At 33.2% G+C, this 14437-nt stretch overlaps 2 protein-coding genes across 2 annotated transcripts in view; one reads left to right on the forward strand and one right to left on the reverse strand.

Annotated features, from left to right (window-relative positions):
• The window catches only part of LOC147837707 (uncharacterized), an 838558-nt gene that overhangs the window by 344106 nt on the left and 480015 nt on the right, over positions 1 to 14437 (reverse strand). The window lies entirely within an intron of this gene.
• mrpl23 (mitochondrial ribosomal protein L23) overlaps positions 10647 to 14437 on the forward strand; it is a 41329-nt gene continuing 37538 nt past the window's right edge. The window contains 2 exon segments of the mRNA NM_001002052.2: positions 10647 to 10729; positions 11278 to 11400. Coding sequence (NP_001002052.1) covers positions 10713 to 10729; positions 11278 to 11400 — 140 coding nt within the window. The 5' untranslated portion in view covers positions 10647 to 10712.

The raw sequence follows: 14437 nt of genomic DNA on the forward strand, positions 1-14437 counted from the left end.
TATCTTCTATTATAAATTTTGCCTGCATGACTATTTTACTGTGCAGACTGATTTTTCATGCAAATATTATACTGTAAGCACGTTTGTAGTGTTCAAACAAGTGATTAAATAATTATTAATAGTAATGCAAATAATTGGCATATATATATATATATATATATATATATATATATATATATATATATATATATATATATATATATATATATATATATATATATATATATATATACATATATATATATATATATATATATATATATATATATATATATATATATATATATATATATATATATATATATAAATATATATATATATATATGATATATATATATATATATATATATATATATATATATATATATATATATATATATATATATATATATATATATATATATATATATATATATATATATATATATATATATATATATCATAAGAAGTGATATTGATCATTTTGGATTTTACCCCATGTTGAACAGTCATCAGTTTCAGTCACAAACAAACTGCATGGGCCAATCTATAAATGGCAGCATTGGAAAACAGTGTGTGAACAGACCTTTGGTTGAAGGTTGAGAGGAGTCGGGTTGCATGAGTACTTCTCCTCTAACCCACCCGAGCCCACCCTTTGCTAAACATTGGCACCTTGACAAGGCACTTTTGCACTGTGATTCAATTACAAGAACCTTGGCAAACTGTCCCAAACCTAGGAGCTCTTTCTAATATACCTCAGGTAGCTGATAAGTAAATTTATTAATGACCAGGTTGCATTTTTTGGCTTTGCTGAAAATTCTAATTGATTTCTGATAAATAAAAGTTACAATTAACATTGCTAAGGTACAAGGGTATGTTTTATTTTCAAATGTTTTCAAATGCAATAATTTTGAACATACTTCTTTCACATTGTCATGCTGAAATGTTTTATTGTAGAATTTAAAGGAGAATCTAAATTTAATCAATTTTGGAAAAGGGTTTAACATAACGAAATTTGGATAAAATGAAGTGCTTTAAATACTTCGTGAGTTCAATTTGAGTGTCTGTAAAAATATCTGTATCAATGTAAAAAAAAAAAAAAATCTGTATCAATGTAAAAATCTGTCAAATTTACAGTAAAAAAGTGGCAGCTGTGGTTGCCAGTTTTATAAATTAATGAACTACGGTAGTTTAACGTAAAAATTAGCAATTACTTTTATGGTTTGTACCATATGTTTTTAAAGTGAAAAACTAGCAACCGGCAAGTAAATCAGGTCATTGTGACTCTATACTATATTGTCGTTAATCTGGATGGTTCTCCATTTAAAGGGCACTTATTTTAACACTTTTTTTAAAGATTTAATATAAGTCTTTTACATATCCAGGACGTGTCTGTAAAGTTTCAGCCCAAAACACCCATCAGATTCTTTATTATAGCTTTCAGAATATCAGAATTTTCTGATCTGAGCACAATGAACCTGTTTTTGTTGCCTTTGCCTTAAATGCAAGTTCTCCCCGCACACTATCTCCACCTCGTCTGTGTCAGATAAACGGCACAGTGACAGACATGAAGGAATCAGATGTCATGTAACTTTTGTGAAAGTTCCTACAGTAGGAACTTTCTCAATGCTTATTTGATGTATTTGTTGTGGAGTTTATTGAAGCCTTTCGATGAGTCACACACAATACAAAGTTACAAAGTTCATGCACACACAGTGTATGTGTTTAACTTTTCACCATTTTTGCATGACAAATGTGACAGGATACAAATTAATATCCACTGCTGTATCCGTTATGTTAATGTACAAAATGATCTTGTTTTAACGTCCACAAACCGGCATTAAAGCATTTTTAAAATAATTGTACTGACATGGCTGTGGTGATAAAGATGGTAAAATTGATGTAATTCATTACAAACATGCACTGTTTTAAAAACATTTTAATCTTATTCTTGATCCCATTTGATGATGACTGAAGATCATAGAGAGCTGAACAGATCTTTTAATTCTAGTTGCTTTGTGCATGTCCTGTCTTGTGGAAATTACTGTACATACATTACTACGGAGATATGTTAATATACGATTGACAATCAATTCAGTGGGCAGAGAAACCGCACTTCTTTGTCACGTTGCGGTGGGACTCAAAATGGAAGGGATTTGAATCTTATTTTAGCTCCAGGAAATTAAAAAAAAGAAACGTAGTGTCTTTATATTACCTCCAATATCACAGTGGAAACACTATTTTGTACCTACACACAGTTCTGTCTAAACAGCTTCCAAAAAATTATTTTCATCAGAGGTGCCCTTCATGTTAACAAAATGAAAATGGTCAGACAGGATTTTTTTTAAAAAGTGAATACCAGTTTAATTCTGCAACTGATTTATGACTATGTTGGTGATATAGTGTCAAGCACAGCACTAAGATTAGGTAAAAAAAAAAAGTTATAAGGGCGTCACGGTGGCGCAGTGGGTAGCAGGATCGCCTCAGAGCAAAAAGGTCACTAGTTTGAGCCTTGGCTGGGTCAGTTGGCATTTCTGTGTGGAGTTTGCATGTTCTCCCCGTGTTCGTAACTAAACATTACTTTATTATGAATTAATGCTGAGTTAAGGTATGCACTAATTATGAATTAACTTTAACTACAATATGATTCACATGAGTTCATGTGTGAATAATGGCTACCTTAATTACTTGTTAGTTCATGATTGTTTGTTAATTAATGTATTAATTACCACATTAGTTTATGCTTAATTTAACCATGATGAACTCATGATATGTTAATGTATAATTATGTTGTGACTTTACTTGGAGGGGCACATCATCATTAACCGATTCTTAACTACTCATGAAGTCCTTATGCACGTCCAACTAGTGAGTTTACACTGAATAACAATAGAAAAGTGTTCTGTCAACATCAACATGAAGAGGAGTTCATAAGTAGTTAAGGATGAGTTAATAGTGATGTGCTCCTCCAAGTAAAGTCATGACATAACTATACATTAACAGCTCATGAGTTCATGTTGGTTACATTTAGCCTAAACTTAAATGTTAATTAATACATTAATTAACAACATGTACTAACAAGTAATTAAGGTAGTCGTTATTTACACATGAACTCATGTGACTCATGTTGTACTTAAAGTTAATTCACGATTAGTGCATACCTTAACTCATCATTAATTCATAATAAAGTAATGTTTAGTTTACATATGAATACATCATTATTCATGTACTGTTATTGTAAAGTGTTACCTTTGAACATATATTTTTTTAATTGTGCAGATGTGACTTGCTGGATGGGGTGAAAATTACATTAGACTTTGACACGTGTCATATTTTTTTTAATTTAAAGGTAACATTTTTAAATTTTAGGGAGTGCTGTCGCCTCACAGCAAGAAAATCGCTGGGTCGCTGGTTCGAGCCTCGGCTTAGCTGGCGTTTCTTTCTGTAGTTTGCATGTTCTCCCTGCGTTTGCGTGGGTTTCCTCCGGGTGCTTCGGATTCCCCCACAGTCCAAAGACATGCGGTACAGGTGAATTGGGTACACTGTAAAAAAAAATCGTAACAAAAAAAAGGTCAAATGACTGGTAGCTATACGGCTGCTAAACAAAAACCATAAAATTACGGTAAAATGTCTTTGTTAAAATAAAGTGCAAATAATAATAAATCTACAGATATTTTCATTAAAATGATTACAGAAAAACACAAGTTATTTTACAGACTTCTCCTAGATTATTATAATCAAACATCATCAATAAAGTGACTACACTAAAAGTTCAAGAGAAAACAATGTTATTTAAAAAAAAATTACCTAAATCATTACAGTTAAACACCTTTAATAACATGCCAAGACATGCTCATGATCGTAATTTAAAAGTTTTATTTTGGATCAAAAAATTTTGAAAAAAACAAACGAGATACAACTGATTAAAATTCTCAACTTAAATATTACAGTTGTTACATCTTATTGAATAGTGTTTATGTAAATTATGTAGAGGTTTAAGTTATATGGAATGATTCAGTTACAGATCTTAAATGAAATGGAACTGTAACATGAAGGGGACGCTGACAAATGAGTGCAGAGGCAAAGGCAACAGTCAACACAGGGGCAAACAGATGTAACATTTTGCAGGGAATCCAGAGTCATTGTCAAATAAAAGGCAAATGGTCAGTCCCGGAAGCAAACAACGTAAACAATTAACAAACAAAGCAAGGCAAAAGAAGAGAACCGCATCATAATGTTCACAATAGCAGTATAACAAGAGCAATTGCGTGCGTCTGTGCTGCTTTTAAAGTGCATGTAATTAGTTCATAATGATCCTCCGACTGTGTGTGTGCAATCAGCGGAATCTGAAACAGGTGTATGTGAGCACTCTTGGTGTGTTACTTTATTAAATGGATTTGATAGTGATTGTCTAGGAAAAGTCTGTAAAATAACAGTGTTTTTCTGTAAACATTTTATTGAAAATATCTGTAGATTTATTATTTTTTGCACTTTTTTTTCAACAAAGAAATTTTACCATAACTTTATGGTTTTTATTTGGCAGACATAGCTGCCAGTCATTTTACCTTTTTTTACGATTTTTTTTTTTTTTTTTTACAGAGCAAGTAATTACAATTTATTACTTTAATTTTATGTAATTTTAAATGTACTTAAAAACAGGAAAAAACACTCTAAATAATATGTCAATTTTTTTTTGTAAAAAACAGACAAATTGCTGTAATTTGTCATTACTTATATAGTACATAAAATAACAGTCAAGCCGTTAATTTACTGATAATGTTTGTAATTTTTACGAACTTTTGAATATAATTTAAAACAACAGAAAAAATACTCTATAAATAATACTGTAATTTCCCTGTATAAAAAACACAAATGTCAGTAATTTGTCTTTAATAATAACGTACCTAAAATGAAAGTCAAACGGTTAATTTAGAGAGATTGGTTGTCATTTTACTAAGTTTTGAATATAATGTGAAATGACAAAAAATTAATGTAAAAAATTTAAGGATATTTCCCAGAGACGGGTTGCGGCTGGAAGGCCATTCGCTGCATAAAAACGTGCTGGATAAGTTGGAGGTTCATTCCGCTGTGGCGACCCCGGATTAATAAAGGGACTAACCTGACAAGAAAATGAATAAATGATAAATAAATAAATAAATAAATAAATACTTTGTGGTCAAACTAACTGTAAGTGTTTTCATCAAAATGTAGGCTACACTATCCAGTTTCTACTAAACTTCCAAACATAATTTTTGGTAAATGGTCCTTGGCTATCCCTATATTGCTGATTATTTTTAATTTTAGCCTTATTTGCTAAAAATAAGTAGCTACTTTCAAAATTTGGTGCTCTGTGTAATTCTAATTGTTCAGCTTCATTAATTCATGTTTAAAACTGCGCAAAAGTGAATTCTGTGTACGATATATTAGTCTACATACATATTACAATTGAAGATAGTGAGCGTGTGACTCCTAAAAAAAATGATTACCTGCCTGAACTTAGACTTTAGCGCCCCCTGTTGGTGAAAATCAGCTTGTACATATTTGTACAGTCAACGATATAGGGGCAAAGCCACCAATATAAAATTCCAAAGTATTATTAATATGGCCAAAATTGTTTGTGTATTATTTGAACGTATTTGTAAAATGGGCTACTCATTTACTCACCTTTAAGTAGTTCCAAACCTTTATTAGTTTCTTTCTTCTGTAAAAAACTAAAGAAGATATTTTGAAGAAATTGAAATCTGTAGCTAAGCATTGACATCCATAGTGTGTTCAAAAGAAGAAACTCAAAACACTTTCTTAATCGCTCCATGTCCCTTGGAATCATTGTGGATTTTAAATTGTGCTACATTCGGATGAGTGGGCTTGACAAACCACCTCTTCTTTCTTAAATAAGTTGGCCATTCATTACGCTATGGTGACCCCAGATTAATAAAGGGACTAAGCCGACAAGAAAATGAATGAATATATAATCATATATCCAAAAAATAATACATTTGTTTAAATTTCTCTTTCTTTGTCAAACTGACAATAAAACATATTAAAAAAATTATTACATTTCTATAATTTCTTCATATTATTCAACCTCACTGTTTTTACCTTGTTGCTTCAACAAACTTCAACATTGAAAATAACATTTTAAAATAATTAAAATATTTTAAAGCCATTAATGTGAGACTATTATCAATAATATTTTTTTATACACAATATAGCTGTCGCACAGTGTCAGTGTCATTTCCTCCACAACACTGTAATGTTGCTTTAAAAAGTTTGTGTGAAAAATTATTTAGGTGGTTTCTATGAAAATGAATAGTGCCACTTGAGAACATGTTCAAGATGGAGGGAATTTTTTTTTTTAAAAAAAAATCTTGGTAAATAATGCTTGATAAGGAAATACATTTATTCTATGTCATTTCCAAACATGTTGTACCTTCAAAGATGTTTTTAAAAAACAAACAAATGAAGGTCAATAAGAGTGTTTTGTATAAATGGAAGGCTAGTATCAAATTAAAATCTAATCGGTGAAGCTATTTTTCATTTTATTTTTTTTTACAATAAACTGTTGAAATGTCTTTTCTCCCACTGTCATTCAATCACCACACACATTTAAAAAAAAAAATAAAAAAATAAAAAGTTCTCATCACACATTAAAAGTGTATTCACAATGTATAAGTTCATGCTTTATTTAATATACAAATTCAGTTTATTTATTTTCCAATAAGCTATTTTAACACTATTTTGCTAAACTATTTTGCACAACATTCATCTTTAAATACCTCTTCGGCACAATATTCACCTTTAATACCTCTCTCCCACAACATTGTTCAGTTTCATGTAAAATTACTATCATAGCCTGTCTTATGTGTAGTATCTTATATAGTATATGTTAGTCATAAGTAGTTTTCTGTAATAGCTTATATCCAGTGTTGTGTTTGTATTTAAGATTAATTTATGTAGCACCATTGTCCTGCGAGACATGCCATTTCTTTCCTCTGTATGTCCACACATGTAGCGGAATGACAATCAAGCTTGACTTGAAAAGAAATTGTCATTTATTTTGGGTGAACTATCCCTTTGAAATTATTTTCAAATTATTTAAATCGTTAAATTATATTGTTTGAGGGTTGTTGCTGCATTCCATATTTGGAAAGAACGTTCAAAATACCACTTTAAGTTGGATATCTGACTTAAAGGCAGATTTATCTTTTTTTTTCCTTTTTTTTAAAAACAAGAACAATAATAATGCACAATATCAACAACACTGACACTTGAAAAAAATTATAAAAAAACATTAAGAAAATACAACAAACAATATATGGATTAGGACAACACAGTGGCGCAGTAGGTAGTGCTGTTGCTTTACAGAAAGAAAGTCGATGGTTCGAGCCTCGGCTGGGTCAGTTGGCATTTCCATGTGGAGTTTGCATGTTCTCCCTGCATTCGCATGGGTTTTCTCCGGGTTTTCCGGTTTCCTCCACAGTTCAAAGACATGCGGTACAGGTGAATTGGGTAGGTGAAATTGTCCATAGTGTATGACTTTGAATGAGTGTGTATGGATGTTTCCCAGAGATGGGTTGCAGCTGGAGGGGCATACGCTCCGTAAAACATGTGCTGGATAAGTTGGCTGTTTATTCCGCTGTGGCGACCCCAGATTAATAAAGGGACTAAGCCGAAAAGACAATGAACATATGGATTAAAAGAATAGACTAAATTCATAACATGAAAACCTTAAATCCAGCTTATGATGGGGTGAATGCGGTTTATCTGGGACACTTTTTGCAATTTTGACTTTAGCTCTCTATTTCAATGTCTGTCTAACTGATTAGAACCACATTTTAGACTTTTCTGAAATCCCTAAGATGTTTTTTTTTTTAATCTGATTTTTCACATGTGCTGAGTATGAGCTGATGCATTCTGGCAGGCACTTTTTTCCAGGGGTTTCAGTGCAGCGTAACCGCTACTACGTCATCGGGTGGGCGTGGCCTATCTGTGAATTTGCATAGGTCACGGATCATGCGCAGATTGTGAAAACAGCCGTTAGATTCAGATACCTGTACGTATTCGCAGGGGTTTCGTGTCAAATGCCTTTTATATGCAGTACTAAATAGCTGTCCTGATCGCAGGTGTTTCATGTGAAGTCAGTGTATGTTATATTAAACAAATTAACTTAAGATACCTCTCAGATTACATTAATACTGTTATAACTTAAGATACCTGTCCCGATCCTACGGCTTTTGTGTCAAATACTTTATATATCATATACAGTAGCATCAGATACCTGTCCTGATGCCAGGGGTTTCATGTATAATTACTTTTATATTAGTTAACATCAGATACCTGTCCTGATGCCAGGTGTTTCATGTATGATCACTTTTATATTATATACAGTAACATCAGATACCTGTCCTGATCCCAGGGGTTACATGTATGATCACTTTTATATACAGTAGCATCAGATACCTGTCCTGATCCCAGGGGTTTCATGTATGATCACTTTTATATACAGTAGCATCAGATACCTGTCCTGATCCCAGGTGTTTCATGTATGATCACTTTAAATACAGTAACATCAGATACCTGTCCTGATCCCAGGTGTTTCATGTATGATTACTTTTATATTAGTTAACATCAGATACCTGTCCTGATGCCAGGTGTTTCATGTATGATCACTTTTATATTATATACAGTAACATCAGATACCTGTCCTAATCTCAGGTGTTTCATGTATGATTACTTTTATATACAGTAACATCAGATACCTGTCCTAATCCCAGGGGTTACATGTATGATCACTTTTATATACAGTAACATCAGATACCTGTCCTGATCCCAGGGGTTTCATGTATGATCACTTTTATATACAGTAACATCAGATACCTGTCCTGATCCCAGGGGTTTCATGTATGATCACTTTTATGTATATTAACATCACATACCTGTCCTGATGCCAGGTGTTTCATGTATGATCACTTTTATACTAGTTGACATCAGATACCTGTCCTGATGCCAGGTGTTTCATGTATGATCACTTTTATATTAAATACAGTAACATCAGATACCTGTCCTGATCCCAGGGGTTTCATGTATGATTACTTTTATATACAGTAACATCAGATACCTGTCCTGATCCCAGGGGTTTCATGTATGATCACTTTTATATACAGTAACATCAGATACCTGTCCTGATCCCAGGGGTTTCATGTATGATCACTTTTATATACAGTAACATCAGATACCTGTCCTGATCCCAGGTGTTTCATGTATGATCACTTTTATATACATTAACATCAGATACCTGTCCTGATCCCAGGGGTTACATGTATGATCACTTTTATATACAGTAACATCAGATACCTGTCCTGATCCCAGGGGTTTCATGTATGATCACTTTTATATACAGTAACATCAGATACCTGTCCTGATCCCAGGGGTTACATGTATGATCACTTTTATATACAGTAACATCAGATACCTGTCCTGATCCCAGTTGTTTTGTGTATGATGACTTTAAATAAAAATAGAAAATAAATATGAGTTATGTTAATTAACTAAGATTGAGAAAGAAAAATTAACCACGATTTATTACAGAAAATGTGGTATTTATTTGTTTAAACATGTCTGAATACCATATTTTAAACCACAAAAACACGGTTAATCTTACCACAACCATTATTATTTGGTTTAAAATGGAAGTACAAAAGCCCAGAGACAGTAAAACGGATTAAAACGAGGTCAGCCGGTTTTGCTAATGAAATCTTTAAAATATAACATTATAACAACAAAAAAATAACCTGTATGATTGTTTTTTTCCTTCGTTATCCACCGCGGTAGGTTCTTTATCCATAATCATCCTGTTTGAAATGACCGCGCTAAAAAAGAACCTGTACTGCGCATGATCGGTGACCTCTCAGTATTGTTTTTTTTTTTTAAGGGGGCGTTTCCCAAACACCGACATAGCCACGCCCATTTTACGTCGTGGTAATGAAACCCCTGGAATTTAGTGCATGCCGATGCATTCTGGCAGAAGTTACAGGGTCCCGTTATGCAAGTACAATAAAAATAAACAGTATTTTGTTCCTTTTTCATTTAAATTGATCAATGAGCAAGTAGGGAAGGATGGTCAAAGATTATGACGGGATTGGTTGGCACAACAGAGGGCAGTGGGGTCACATTGTATCACATTGTATTTATATAAACACACAAAAGCTTAGGTATCCCACATTACTCAAATTCACCCTACGCTATTTTTTTATTTATTGCTGATGTTTTCGGTGGACAGTTAGCATTTTCAGTTCAATTTGTTTTATCATTGGCATAATATAATGAAATGTGACGCGTATATGACAGGAACGCATTGAGGACCCGATTGTTTATAAGTCGGAAATATAAATGTGACACGGGGAAACATGAAGGAATGACCAATCTTTTATAATAAAAGTTCTCACATAATATTTAAGAAAATCATATAAATATAAATAATTACTTTATAAATACACTATGTTTTACTTATTTAATAATTTTTATTAGGCATTAAACTTGCATTCGTTTAGTTCACCTATTAGGTAAAGTTCTCCAGTACTTGTATATTTAAATTTAGGAGGGCTTTTATTTTGAAAATCAAAACTCCTGTCTGCGCAGTTTTCAGAGGACGACAGTGTTCGAGGACATTGAGCACATGAAAATAAAATCAAAACACCACATACCAAACTAGAAATCCGGAACATTTGCTGATTATGGCGAAACGGATAATGTGAGATATTTTAAAATGTTTCTTTAGTTCGTCAAATAAGTAAAATCTTTACTGATGTTATGTATTTAAACCGTGAAAATTGCATTAGCCTAACTTACATTTAGCTTAATGCAAGGTGTACTTGTATATACATTTAAATGATACTTGGAATTTTTGTATTAATATTAATACTCCAAATATTTGTCGATGTATTACGTTTTCCTGCTTGAACGATAACAACCCCTGCTTTTAACGTAGAAACGTACCATGGTATAGCAGCACCTTGAAAATAGTGCCATTTTTTGTACTTGATTACAAATGTGAACAACGACCACGTCGTTCCTATTTAATGGTACTTTTACAATAGGTGAAAACTTTAGTATTAAGGCTGCTTATTTATTTAGGGACATGTAATCATCACAGCAATTGCGTTGTTATATGACTATGCTAAGAATATAATAGTCCATACATGCATGCATTCATTCAAGTGCTACGGTAATTTGTTGGATTTTTAGCTATTAATGAAATTAAATCCGTTCAATATGTTTTTTTTTTTGTATTTTGTTTAGATACCCTTTATACCAACTGGGTAACCCCCAGCTGAGAATATTCCGACCTACCTTTAACATGACACTGGTCAGACCAGGAAAAGAACAGCCACCTGATACAGTGCAATTTCGTATTTCTATGGCGTAAGTATTTTGTTATTTTCATTAATGAAACTAGTCGTGTATTAAATACTTTTGTAATTGAGGTAAAGTTGGTTTAATATTCACACATTTGTTCAGTGACAACTTGTGACACACTCCCTATATTGTTTTCCACAGCGCTTTGAATATTCCTCTGAAATAACCTGCAAGTGTGACGTGAAAACAACATTAACATTGTTTATTTGACTGTGAACAATGTTGTACTTTGATTGTCAATATGATTTCACTGTTTAGAGTTTGAAAATAATACATTTATGAAATTATATAATTAAGGGAAAAGTCCAAATGTGCGAATGTAATACCAACTTTACCTCTATTTTTTTAACATGTCATAACGGAATTTCAGTTTACAATTATAGTTGCTGTACTTTCCACTAGGTGTCAGACAAACCGCACAAATGCCTTTCAATTCGAGACTGTAAATTGCAGAGTGGGGATCTGATTGCACATGATGATCACAAAGAATTAAAGCATCTTAAGTGAAGCTTAACTGTAATTGCAGGCCGGTTAGATGCAACACTGCATTTCGTTACAAAACACTGGATGACGTTTCGGTGTGCGGTTGCGTGCCAGATGATGCTTTGGTGCTCCCAGACTCTCAGATTTGTTTACAGCTCGTTCGCCTGCTTAAGATCCAGCATTTTGTGTCTTTATTGATGACGTTTGTGAAACGTCACTAAGAAATACAGCCATAATTATTACATTGCTGTGGTGTAATACGAAACAGGCAGTCAGACTGTTAATAATGGGTCTAATCGGAGTCCTCACAAGAAAAGAGTACAAAGTCTGCTTTGTTTTTTAGAGAACCTCAGGGCATACATCTAAAGCAGTGACGGTGGAGCCTTGTTCCTCAGTTATTATTCTGTCCAAACCGCACACGCTTGAAATCGGACAATATGTTATCACTAAGTGCTCAGGGGAAGTTTTTTTTTTTTTACCTGGTTTTACTACTTTGAGTGTTTTGTGACGTTAATCTGCAGCACGCATCCTTGTCACCTGAATCTACATTTAGTGCCTGTGCGATCAAAGGAAGAGTGTGTTTTCTTTCTTGTTTTGTCTACTCCAGAGCTGCGTTTGACACAGTCCCATCGCAAACAGTACGAAACCAGACAAAGCAACAGAGTTGTCATTAAAACATTAAAGACATCCCCCTCTTCACTTTCTACTTTTCAAAGATACCCTCCACTTTGGCAAGAAGTTGTTTTACTTGAAACCAACCTGGTTTGCATAGCGATTATCAGAGCCAAAGAATTTCAAAGCACTTGTTTTTGTGAAAGAGGGCCTCTTCACAAAGAGTTTGTACTTGCAGGATTTCCGTTTATTTACTGTTCTGCCCGCCTTTTAAGTATTTGATCCATCATCAACATTTGATCTTTCATCTTTTTATTTGCCTTTTCCTTTGAATCATTTCATTTTAATGATCTTTTCATAGATCATTACAGCTATTTGTCGACTTTCTTGCCGCCTTTATTGTCCCAGTGGTGTGAATGTAACCTAGAGGTCACCGGCTAACAAAGCATCCCCCTTTTTTTGGACTTCCTCAAAATTTGGAGTGTTTTGTCGCTTTACCTCTGAGTCACCTACTTGGAAAGGCTTTCAGTGGGGCGGTGTGAGCACACATGTTTAGGGATGAGCGTGGAGTGTTTATGTGTGAAGGGTGGGGCGCAGCTCAAACTCACAGGCGAGAGGATTGAACAACAAGGAGGTCTCTATCTTTAAAAGACGTCAGCGCTTACAAAAGATAAGCCACACATGCACAAGGCACTGTTTACATCAGCTGAAGGTCATGACCGTGTTGCCTGGTGCTTCATCTAATTGATTTAATAGAGTTGAATTTATAAAATGTAACTTTTTTTTTTTTGGTGTTGATTTGATTTATTAATATTTTTATTTATTTATTTTTTTTAATTATTAATTAATTTTAATATTTCAATGATGTGAGCTGAGCAAGCCTCTGATAATACAAGAAAATGGTAGGAAATAAGATTGAAATATGTTGCAGGCCAAACTTGACCTGGATTTTCACAGTGGGATCCAAGGCTCAGTGTGGTTCTTGAATCAAACAGTAATTTAGAAGTATGACACTGTTGTATTTTTGCATTTCAGGATGAAGTTTGTAGTTGTGTAGAGCTGTGCTGCTCATGTGAGTCATGTGGAGTCAGTTGCTGCTTACAACGTGCCTAAAGCCTTGTCTGCACCTTTGTGTATTGTTCAAATTGACTACCCTTTCACTATGTTCGTGGCTGTTTTTGACACCAAATAATCATGCATTCTTGATTGTTGGAGTTTATCCCCATTGGGAAGAGGTAAAACCTAAAGTTTTTACTGCCGATCATCAGTTGGCAAAATTAACCCTTTAGATAGGCCTGTGAGAAAAAACTTTCAGACTTTTTAAATGGGAGTTATATTGAGTTAAACAAAAAATGTGCATACTTAAAAAAAAAAAAAAATTGGATTTTTATGACGGTTAACAAACAAAGGTAAAAAAAAAAAAAAGACGACAACAGTACAAATAGAAAAAAAGTAAATAACGGTAAAAATGTATCAAAAAAAAAAAAAATAGACCACACTATAACCCTCATATTGTGCAACACACAGTATACGATGTGCATAAACAATATATGATGTGGATTCATTTTTCAAATTAAGCATATAAACAGGTCAGTACGAAAGTTGAGGTTGACAGCGTGGTGTATTAAGTAAAATAAACTTTGATAATAAAAGAAAATAAAAGAGAAAGAAAAGGGAAAATATTTCAAACTAAATAGGCTGGGGGTGGCATGTTCTTCAAACTTGTGGTTTTATGTCAAGAATGAGTTGTATGCTTGTGCTATATCAACACTAATACTCATCTGGAAGCCACAGGTCAAATCAAAAGTGCAAGAATGGCAACCATTTACTCTACAGTAACTGCCTTAAGTCTCAGAGATTTGACATGCTCCAGGAATGGCAACCGAATGTTAGAAAATTTGATCACTGAACCTCGAAGACTATTTATTTTTTTTCTAATTTAACAAAA

Source organism: Danio rerio, chromosome 25 (assembly GCF_052040795.2).
Source record: "Danio rerio strain M-AB ecotype USA chromosome 25, GRCz13ab, whole genome shotgun sequence".
Lineage (NCBI taxonomy): Eukaryota > Metazoa > Chordata > Actinopteri > Cypriniformes > Danionidae > Danio > Danio rerio.